General features: G+C 50.8%; 2 protein-coding genes across 7 annotated transcripts; one reads left to right on the forward strand and one right to left on the reverse strand.

The window, feature by feature from the left end:
- Positions 1-3,449: 3,449 nt before the first annotated feature.
- LOC136547016 (probable leucine-rich repeat receptor-like protein kinase At1g68400) lies at positions 3,450-5,562 on the reverse strand. The gene is made up of 2 exons (XM_066538983.1): positions 4,290-5,562; positions 3,450-4,183 (listed from the first exon to the last, which is right to left on the reverse strand). The coding sequence occupies exons 1-2, from the start codon at positions 5,551-5,553 to the stop codon at positions 3,660-3,662; spliced, it is 1,788 nt and encodes a 595-aa protein (XP_066395080.1). The 5' UTR covers positions 5,554-5,562; the 3' UTR covers positions 3,450-3,659.
- Positions 5,563-6,671: 1,109 nt separating this feature from the next.
- Positions 6,672-9,921, forward strand: LOC136547017 (18S rRNA (guanine-N(7))-methyltransferase RID2-like). Of its 6 annotated transcripts, XR_010781466.1 has the most exons (6): positions 6,677-7,228; positions 7,314-7,389; positions 7,591-7,674; positions 7,816-8,022; positions 8,476-8,579; positions 9,019-9,741. XR_010781466.1 is itself a non-coding variant. In XM_066538984.1 (4 exons), the coding sequence occupies exons 1-4, from the start codon at positions 6,980-6,982 to the stop codon at positions 7,833-7,835; spliced, it is 429 nt and encodes a 142-aa protein (XP_066395081.1). In that variant the 5' UTR covers positions 6,677-6,979; the 3' UTR covers positions 7,836-8,354. The 6 variants fall into 6 exon arrangements, 1 of the variants encoding a protein (XP_066395081.1); XR_010781467.1 differs by lacking the exons at positions 8,476-8,579; positions 9,019-9,741 and adding an exon at positions 9,748-9,921; XR_010781465.1 differs by lacking the exon at positions 9,019-9,741 and having other exon boundaries at positions 8,476-8,911.
- Positions 9,922-11,091: the final 1,170 nt, after the last annotated feature.

Below are 11,091 nucleotides of genomic sequence, written 5' to 3' on the forward strand. Positions count from 1 at the left end.
TCAGCCATGTGCTCGTGTCGTGCTCTTGAGATAAGATCTCTCCCATGTCAAGACCCCCCACCCTCCGTGGGGCGTCCTGATTTCCCTTTTATAGGCGAAGGGAGAGATCGGGTTATAGAGGAGAAAAAGGAGGAGAACGAGAGAGAGAAGAAGGCTTCCGGGATCGCCGGGTCCTTCTTCTCCTTCATGCGGGTCCCACCGGTCCTGTAGATATCAACAGGGATGGCTCCATGTCGCGGTCCTATTTGTCACTAGAGCTATGTGTAGGCGTCATCTACCGGTTATGGCGTTCCACTCCGTCTCAGCGAACGTCGTGGTGAACTGACGCGCCTATCAGCGTTCGCACGAGGGTTAGGCAGAACAGCACCGGCACGTCCGACACCGTTCTTGATGTGAATCCCCAGGTATGGTGCGTCATGGCCACGGGTTATATCGAGGCATGCCAGCCTCTTCCCTGGTGTTAGAGTTTTGACCCAGGCCCATACGCTTGGACCTAGAGTGGTTAGCGGCGGTATGGGTCCCCATCGAACGTGGCAGAACCCGCGTCCTCGAGGTCGAGCTAGACGGAGCCCGCTACATTGGGCAAGACAGACCCCTCGTCTTTGGGGTCAGGCGGGACAGAGCCCGCACCCAAGGGGTTAGGTGAGACGGAGCCCGTGGCGTCGAGGTCAGGCGAGATGAGCCCGTGGCCTTGAGACTGGGCGAGATGGAGCCCGCGTCCAAGGGGTCAGGCGAGACGGAGCTCGCGGACTCGAGGTCAGGCAATACGGAGCCCGCGGCCTTGGGGTCGGGCGATACGGAGCCCGCGGCCTTAGGGTCGGGCGAGACATTTTAATACGTCTCGAGCCATCTAGAGAAGTCAGCGTGGGCGCTAACTTCCTTGCTTTGGGTATCATTAATATCGATACCCAATAATCGTGCTCTCACAAAGGCTTTGTGGAGGGTGAAGCCAAAAATAGTGGCTTCACCTCGCTTTGGTGGGGCCCTATATGGCGTTCTGTGAGAGCATGTTTTAAGTAGCTCTACATGTGTATCTATTTTGCTAAACGATTTACCAAAACGACTTCAGTTCCACCGATAAAGCTCTTCATGGAGCTGAAGCAAAAAAAAATTAACGATATCACCGGTGAAGTGGATCCGTACCAAACGGAGCCTTTATGTATAAAACTATTTTCTTTTACCCCATAAAGTACAAAACGACTACAGACGATTTCTTAAGCCCGTGAAGAAGTCGTGCCAACCGGGAATAACAGAGGGACGCATGGGGAGTATTTTCTTCAGGCCGACGGCCGTGCGTTTACAACCTCGGGCCTACTTCCACTGTCATAAAGAGAACGTGCAAAATAGGTTCACTTCGCTTCGGGCCTAGTCCACTAACCTAACCGAGACGTTCAGCTAAACTGTAAAATACAATAAGGGGGTGTTTGGTTCTTTAGGCGCTTCTAAAATTTATGTCACATCAAATGTTTAGAGGCTAATAAGGTGCATTAAATATAAATTAATTACAAAACTAATTACATAGATGGAGGCTAATTTCCGAGATGAATTTTTTAAGCCTAATTAATCTATCATTAGCACATGTTCACTGTAGCACCGCGTTATCAAATCATGGACTAATTAGGCTTAAAAGATTCATCTCGCAAATTAGTCGCAAGTTGTGCAATTAGTTTCGTAATTAGTCTATATTGAATACTCCATGCATGTGTCCAAACGTTCGATGTGACAGGAATTTTAGGAGGAGGGGAATGAACCAAACAGGCCCTAAGCCCACTAGTTCTAGACTCTGGACTGTGAGAGGCCCGGTTTTATATGTTTGCCGCCGACTTTGGGCCCCTAGCAAACGATGCAATCCGCTACACCGGACATGGGATACGACTGAAGCTTGCAATGGAGTAACGATAATGATACCGTCCTTGCTGGACGGGACGGACGTGCCTCCCCCGCGTCTCGCGTTGCGCGTCCCAACGCCTCATGCCTCTCGCTTGACAGGACGGACGTGTCTAGCCTCGCATCGCGCGCTCCCGTGCCTCATACCTCGTGCCAAAGGATGGGACGGATGCGCCTGCCCTCGCGTCTCGCGTAGCGCATCTCATGCCACGTGTCGCGCCTTGTGCCTCCCACCGTGTCACGATCCATCCGCTCGTGATCCATCCACCTATCGACCCTAGGCGACCTCGGGCTCCACGTGAACGAGGCTCCATTGTGGTGCAGCAAGTAGATGAACACATACTGCAACCATATGTTTCATGTGTTTTTAGATGTATGTTGCATATATTTCTTTGATTAAAAGTGGATTTGGTGTTGCATATATTGCAATAACTATACACGTATGTTGTAAGTGTATATTTTAAATGTTTCAGCTGTTTTAAACGTATGTTGCAAGTGTGTTTATCTCGATGTTGCATATGTTGCACTGGCTATACACGTATGTTGCAAGTGTATGTTTTAAATGTTTCAGCTGTTTCAAACGATGTTGCAAGTGTTTTATCTGGATGTTGCATATGCTGTAGTGCCTATACACATATGTTGCAAGCGTATATTGTAAATATTTCATCTATTTCAGACCTATGTTGTAGCAAATGCTTTTGTTGCAAGTGTTTCATCAGTAGGCGTGGCTAGGGGCGCAGGCAGAGGTGGTCCCCTCGGACGCAGCTGTCCCCGCGTGCGTGTGGGAAGCCGAGCGAGCGTGACAGCAGGCGCGGAGCACAAAGCTATCACCGTGTTCGGCTAGCCAAAATCGACTAGCTGGTTGGCTACAGTTTCAACCGGAGCAGTATTTTCTGTCATAATCAGCCTGTTCGCTTGTTGGTTTCAGCCAGCCCAAACCAGCCAGCCAACAGTGTTTCCCTCTCACAACAAACCAGCACCAGCCAGCCCAAACCAGCCCAGAATCCAACCAGCGAACAGGCCGAATATTTTGTAGCATGAACAGTAAAAAATTTTAGTCCAGCCGAACACTGTTTAGGCCTTATTTAGTTCCTCCCAACTTCCAACTTTGGCACTATGCAAAAAGAAGATTCCCTGTCACATCAAACTTGCGGTACATGCATGAAATACTAAAAGTAGACGAAATTAAAAACTAATTGCACAGTTTGGTTGTACTTTACGAGACGAACATTTTGAGCCTAATTAGTCAACGTTTGAACAATTATTACCAAATACAAACGAGATGCTATAATAACACAACAGTACATTTTATCAACTTTGCACATCTAAAATTTGGCAACTGCTTCGTCTGCTCTGTCTCTCTCGTTATTCCAGTTGGATTTGGCCGGTCAGCCGCAGCATCACGTGCCAGTGCCAGCAGCAGCATACGGACAACAGGATTACAGGAGTGCCAGCCAGGCGTGGCCCATCGCTACTGCTCATGGTCAAATCGGGACTCAGTGACAGAGGCACAGGGGAAGGAGCACGTGCGGGCGCTATGCGTGAAAAGCCAGACACGAGACGGGCAGCAGACGCTGGGTGTCCGGATGCGCTGCTGGCGCCGGACGTCTGGGCGTTACACGTCTTGGGAAATTTTGCCACGAACCTCAACAAAAGACCACACACCACAAATCTGCCGACGAACAATGCATTTAGCAGTCTGCAACATACGAAGCCACGCTCTACCAAGATCTCATCGTAGCAGTGAACTTGACACGCTAAGCGCGGCTGCTTCACATGAACTCGCTCATCATGGCGAGCACCTGCGCCATGGTGGGCCGCTCCTCCGGCGCCTCGGCGGTGCACAGCATGCCGATCTTCACCATCCCCATCGTCTCGTCGGTACCCTCGCCGCCGTCCGCGGCCTTGTGGCCAGTCACCACCTCCAGGAGCACCATTCCAAAGCTGTACACGTCTGACTCCTGCGTGGCCCGCGCGGCCGCGCCCGAAGCCAGCTCCGGGGCCGCGTACCCGTGCCACCCGCCGCTCGACGCCTGGTCCAGGAACAGCTCGGGCGGGCACCGGGTCCGGGTGGCCTGCGGGGTGATGCACTGCTGGATGTTGGTGGCGTAGCGCATGAGCCCGCACTCGGACACGCACGCGCCGCCGCGCTCGTCCAGGAGGATGTTGGACGGCTTCACGTTCGCGTGCACCAGCGGCGGGCGCGCCGGGAACGTGTGGATGTAGTTCAGGCCCTGCGCCGCGCCGAACAAGATGCTCTTCCTCGCCGTCCAGTCCAGATTCCTCGAGCCTCCTCCTGCAACAAGTCAGCAGCAGCAGACCGTCAAGAACACTCACTTTCTTGCAGCAACTGCACACTGGCAATGCGTTTGGATTTTGCTCATCATATTTTCACAGCGCACCGTTGGCTTGCAGAAGGGACTGGAGGCTCCCGTTGGGGAGGAAGTCGTAGACGAGCAGGCGCTCCCCGTTGGAGTTGCAGTACGCCCTGAGGCCGACGACGTGCCGGTGCCGGAGGCGGCCGACGAGCCGCATGTGGCGGTCGAACGCCTTGCTCCGAGCGGCGGGGAACTGCAGCGCGCTGAGGCGCTTGACGGCCACCACGATGCCGTCCTCTAGCACCGCCTTGTACGTGCTCCCGGACACGCCCTTGCCGAGCACCTCGGCGGACGCCTTGAGGAGGCTCTCCAGCCGCAGCTCCTCGCCGCCATCGAAGCAGACGAGCCCGCCAGTCTTGTGGCACCTCTCGTCCCTCTTTTCTTCCTCCTCGAAGCACAGCGCCGCGTCGGGAGCATCCTTGGCGGACCGGAGCTTTCTCCTCACGTAGACGAACGTGGCCACGGAGATGGCTAGCGAGACCGTGATGAGCACCGCGTTGCCAATGCCCGTGGCCATGAGCGCAGTCAAGCTAATCTTACTGAACCCTCCGTTGCTAGAAGAAACACTACTGACACTAGCGTTCGGAGACTGAGCGGCAATAATACTAGTGGTGCCATTATTTGAAGAACTATCTGATCCTAGTGCATCGTAAGCATGTGCACATTTCGGCAGAGGCTGACCACAGAGAGCGAGATTGCCGCTGAAAGCGGAGCTCGGGAACCTGGACAGGTCGCTGGAGATCTCCCCGGCGAGCTTGTTCCCGGACACGTTGAAGCTCCTGAGCCTCGGGACGCGCAGCGCGTCCAGGCCTCCAATGAAGCCGTTGTGCTCTGCTCGAAGGGTGAGCAGAGCACCCAGCGAGATGCGGAGGCTCCCGCTGAGCCTGTTGTGGGAGACGAGCAGGTGCCTCAGCCACGGGCTCGCCGTGGAGTTGTCCAGCGGCGGGAGGGTGCCGGACAGGGAGTTGTTCCTGACGGCGAGCGCCCTCATCCGGCCGAGCCCGAGGATGAGCGGTGCCACGGTGCCGGCCAGCGAGGCGCCGTCCAGGAAGATCCCCGTCACCCTGCCCCTGTAACACCTGACCCCGAACCACGTGCCGGAGCACGGGTTGGGGCCGACCCACGACGCCAGGGCCGTGGCGTTCGGGTTGTACGCCTTGAAGGAGAGCAGGGCGGGGAGGTCCTCGTGGCCGCCATTGGCATGGTCACCGTGCACGTAGCGTGCCGATAGGTAGACGAAGACGGCGAGGAGCAGTAGCACGGATGAGCAATGGTGGAAAGGAGGCATTCTTTTGGTTTTGTAGCTGTTTTCGCCTGTGTTTGAGTTTGACTGAGAAATCGGCGAGCTGAGCTTTATAGCGCGGGCCGGGGGTGACAATTATCTGCGCGGGCAAGTAGAATTTTTTGAAAAGCACACGGGTGGAGCCGTAGAACGACGACAGACACTGGGGTCCAAAACGGAAAGCTGGGTAGCAGTGCCGTCCTGTATGTCAATGTTGAGGCTCGTCGTGGAGGTGAAAGTGGAAAGGGACGCCATGGACGACAGGAGGAGATGTCCAAGTGGATGGGGGCGAGGTGGGAGGCGACAGGTCCCTTTTTCCTCGTCGCCCTTGGGCAGAAGGATCTTGGACGTATTCGGTGGGCTTGAGCGTAGGTCGCCGTGATGGTCGCCGGAAGATACCGGTGCTCCTTCTACTTTTTTACGGGAACGGCTGAAAGGAAGCGAGAGGGCACGGGGTTCCATGGCGCGTGGTGTATCGGGTTCACGAGCGTGCCGAGGGGGACGGACGTTGGCGTCCACCGCACCAGCAGGTAGAAGACAAGATGGTGAGATTCCTCCAGCTGCACGTTGCACTAGTTTCAGTGTTTCAAATTCACTTTCACCGCGAACCAGACAGAGCACCGAGCTGGGTTCAGATGTCAGGGCATTCGTTCATGCAGTGGGCCAGAGTCTGGTCATGGAGCTTGCCCAACAAATTTAGCAGGGGCGTCGGGCTCGATTCGCGCCAGTTGGAGTTCCGGACTGTCAATTAGGCTTCTTTGCCAAACGGGCTAGTGGACCGGGATCACAAAATCAACAATTGTGTGTATTGATCCCGGGTTTCCTGGTCGCTCCGGGTCAACTAATAGCCCCGAGCGTTTAGGATCTGATTCCATGCCAACAAAAGCTAAGCTAAATTTTGGTCTTGCCCTTCTATTTTGGTCCTTATTAGGCTCCGTTCGGCTGGTCACATGGCCGGCTGAATCTTGTCTGGGTGTACAGTACACAAATTTAGCCGAAGCCCAGAAATCAGCCGAGCACCAGCCGAACAGGAACAATTCAAAAAAGGCACCAAATCTTCTTATAGGAATCCTGCACCCAAACCGTGGGCATCTGATAGTGCCACGTCACCTGCTAACCTACTCGCCGTTGGATCAAGCGATCAGGTGATCTGGTCCGTCCGATTGCGGGTCGGTTCGGGCGTCGACCCGTAAAGTAGTGAATATTCCCGAGGGTTGCCCGTCGTGTAGAGGAGAGAGCCGCCCGAGGCCGCGCGGCGCAACCGCGCTCGACCTGGCCACTCTACGCCGCCTCCCGCACCTCCCTCCTCCTCCCGGCGCGGGCGGGGCCAGCGGCCCCAGCGCGGGCGGGATGCGGGCTCTGCGAGCGTGGGGTTCCTGGCCATCCCAGCGCCGGTGGGGGGCCCAGCGGCACCGGCGACCCCGGCGCAGGCATGGCGCGGGCGGGGGCCCCAGCTGCCCTTGGGACCTGGTCGCGGCCGTCGGTGCAGGCGTGGCTGCTGCGGCCACCCCGGCGTGGGCGTGGGGCTCGAGAGCTGCAGTCCCGCCAATCTGGTAAGCCGCCGCACACTCGGAGGGGAGTGAGGATGCCTCGGCCGGAGTTCCAGGCGCCACCGGATGTGTTCTACAACGAGTCGGAGGTCCCCAAGTACACCACCTCCTCCCGTATCATCGAAATCCAGGTGAGCAAGCGAAGTGCCTCCCCCCGTTTGATTTGAGCTTTGTCGATTTCGCGGCGCTGGCGCGAAGTGACATGCCTTCTTTCAGTCTAGGATTTCCGAGAGGGCGCTGGAGCTGCTCGCTCTTCCCAACGATGGCGTCCCCAAGCTGCTTCTCGACATAGGTCAGCTTACTCTCTTCTGCATCTCTGCTTCATGAATCATGGCATATCGCGTTGACTAGAACAACAGAAAGTATTCTCCTTTGACGGGGGCAAAAATACATGCTGTGGGAGCTCTTTATTGCAATCGGTTATGGCAATTGAAAGATATCTATGTTTGAAGATATGCTTACCTACGATGACTTTGTGTGCTGTAATTTCCAGGATGTGGTTCTGGGCTTAGTGGTGAGACATTGATGGAGCATGGCCACCACTGGATTGGCTATGATATTTCAAAGTCGATGCTCGGTGAGGACCTCTCTATGTTCCTTTCTCTTGGCTTGTTTAGCACCAATTAGAAAGGGAAGCGGGAGTTTAGAGGAGGGGAGCTTTCTAGATATCTTGCTCTGGTACGTGCATCCTTTTTTAGAATTTTACTTTTTTGCACAGATGTTGCCTTGCTCATGTAAGAGTCCGCGTCACGGCGTGCAATGTAAGTGGTTTTAGTGCTTAGCATCTCCGTTGTGCCCATATGCGAGCTCCTACGCCGCGAGCACCGGCCAGCTCCTCAGCGGTCAGAGTGGGGTCCAACTCCTCAGCGGCCAGAGTGGTGTCCATGGACGATTCCCAGCTGCTGCTCGAGGAAATTCCTCCAAGGTAGGTGTGCATTGAGCCACTGAATAATCAGCGTTTCTGATAGTATTTGATCAGCAATCCATGAGCTTAAACATGAACATTCTGTTCTCTTTCTATCATGCAGGATTGCATCGATCGAGATAATAATCAGAATGCATGGATAAGTGCTAATATTTACTGAAATAGTTGTATCCCATGTGTACTAACTATACATGTACATATATGGTAATTTAAAATTCATATTACTGGTAGAAGTTCGAAGATCTGCAGTGGCTTACTTCATTTCATAAAACTGGAATGTCTTGTCTTTGTCGCCTGCCCTAATTAAAAAATTTATAGAATGGCACTTTTCAGATATTAGAGCATGGCATTTCAGTATGTTTAGCAAAACCATCCAACTACTCCATTCAGGATTCTTACACATCATAGATTAGTAGTGTTACTTTTGTTCTTCCGATGTGTGATGACTTGCAGGTATCTACAACGAAAGTATTCAAGTGGGTACGTCCTTTTTAGAATTTAGCGATTTGGTACAAGTGGTTCAGTTACAACAGGAATTGGCAGCCGTTCATAATCAGGTATACTGCTGCGACAAGCAGCGGCGAAGCCAGTGCAAAGTTGTCGGGGTCATGCGACCCCGATAACTTTGTACGAATCAGTGGAACCCCGCGTATTCCGGCCAGCTACGACCCCATCAAATTGAGTTCATGAATCTGTGCGACCCTGACAGCAGTTTAGTCTAGATTCGCCGCTGGCGACAAGACAGTAGTTGTTTCAATCTCAATGCGCATGGTTCTTTTTTTATATGTCAAATTCAGCTCTTTTCCCCAAACTGAGTAGTTATGTACGAATGTGAAAGATTAACTAATGGTGTTTAGTAAACTCCTCTTTATTATCTTTGATGATAAATGTGTTTATCAAATATTTTTTTATAGTAACGACTTTATACTGCTGGAACAAGACAGTGGTTTTTTCAATCTCAATGCGCATGGTTCTTTTTTTATATGTCAAATTCAGTTCTTTTCCCCAAGCATCAGTCAGTTCATCACCAACAAAGCAGCCGACAGAGAATGAACAAATGGTCAATGAGATGCTTCATGAGGATGCCAGTGCTTTCGCTGGCAGGTCTGATAGTGCTAGTACTGCTGAGGAGTTCCAGAAGAAAGTAAGAGAAACCATGGAGAAAGCTTTTTGGGATATGGTCACCAACTCCATGAGAGGAGAAAGACCTGATTATAGTCAACTGATCAACCTAGTAAAGGAAGTGAGGGATTCGTTGCATGACCTGGCTCCAAAAGAATGGAAGGAGAAAATTCTTAGAGAACATTGACCTTGAAATTCTGTCTCAGGTACTTGGGTCAGGTTCCAGGATGCACAATACTTGGGGCAGATTTTGCCATTGATACTAGAGTTTGATATTGGAGGAGAGTTTTGTCCTTATCTATGTTCCTTTAATAAGTGTCTAGTATTAAGATAAATAAAAATTCCAGAGCCACCTTTGTCAGATAGATGGGGGAGAAAGCATGTTCTCTTTGTAAAACAGAAATGTGTTGAAGTGAAGGAGCACACACGATCTTACTCTATTTCTTTAATCATTTTGGTTTCTAAATTGCATTTATAATCATTATTCAGCCACTTAAATTAAATTTCTAGGCAGAGCACAAATATTTTCTCCAATTCATAATTATCCTTTCATCAGTGTACATTTAAATAGTATCATTTTGTTTTTGTTTTCCCTCTTTCCAGGCTACTGCATACTATGGATCTCATCATTCATTAAAGGTTATACAAGATATTTTTGTACTGGGTCACTGAAACAAACTTAGCGATGCATACTTATGCATGGCCTCAGCTTTTATGACAATATCTGTGAGATATGCTTAGTTTCAGAAAATATTGTTCTCCTATAAAACTATGAGGTTACAAAACTTTTATATGGACATGAAGTATTGATGCATTGCTATATTGAATTGTATCCCATAGATAGATTTGCTACTTGGCACATTTATATGACCACCTCAAATTTTTATATGATGAGATTGCTACATATCAACGTATATATGTGCATGCAAATTTAGGTACGACACACTTGGATCAAGTTGAGGAAATATTTTAACTCTTGATTGTGCTATTGCTGTAAACATCACCCATGACTCCATATATTACTGATGGGCAATCTCGTAGCTCAACCTTTTAAAATAATAATGGTATAAAAAGAACTACACCGGTGAACTCTAAGGATGGCGCGGCAGTGTATTCATCAAAGCTTCAACTTCCAATTGTAGGTGATACATACCTATAAGATTTCAATGACAAAAATTCGAACATCAAAAACATGGACGAAACAGACGGCATTAACTTCCAATTGTGGATGATACATGCATGACAACCAAAATACACAGGTCATCTTAGCAGCCTGTTCGGGAGGCCGTAAACGATCGTGGATTATTTACTGCTGGCTGGTTTGGTGTGAGAGAAAACACTGTTCCCGGCTGGAAATTTACGATCGTTTACGAGCAAGCGAACAGGCTGGTTGGCGCGGCAACGTCCGCGCCACAGTTTCTAGTACAACATTAAATGCAACTCGAATTCAAACACCAGCAGCCAACCATTTGAACTACAACGCCTACAGTTCAATACAACCAGTACTTCCCATTACTACAACATTCAACTGAGCATAACAAATCACAATTTCAATACATGACCATGATCAACAGTACTAAACTACCAACTCTACAGTCCTTACATCTTTCAAAGAGAACCATTGGGCACAATTACAAAACTTGTAAGCCCCTAGGAGCCACATGATCAGCTGCTACAAGAAGTGTCATATATGCACTCTTCTTGTATGCAGTTGCCCATTACAACAGGTAATTAGTGGTCATAACCAATAACAAGTCCAAATCACAGCAGTCCTCCAAATTTACTTGGGTGCAAAGGTGGAACAGGAACACAAAACTTGTACCCAGTTTAAGGTACTGGAGACGGTAAGGACAGGAAGGCCAATTCATCAACAGCCACATTCCAACTGCAACCCTCTTCTGCCTTCTAGCCGGTGCTTCCCTTGTTCCCGGTCCGCTACGGTAAACT

This window comes from Miscanthus floridulus, chromosome 3 (genome assembly GCF_019320115.1).
Source record: "Miscanthus floridulus cultivar M001 chromosome 3, ASM1932011v1, whole genome shotgun sequence".
Classification (NCBI taxonomy): Eukaryota; Viridiplantae; Streptophyta; class Magnoliopsida; order Poales; family Poaceae; genus Miscanthus; species Miscanthus floridulus.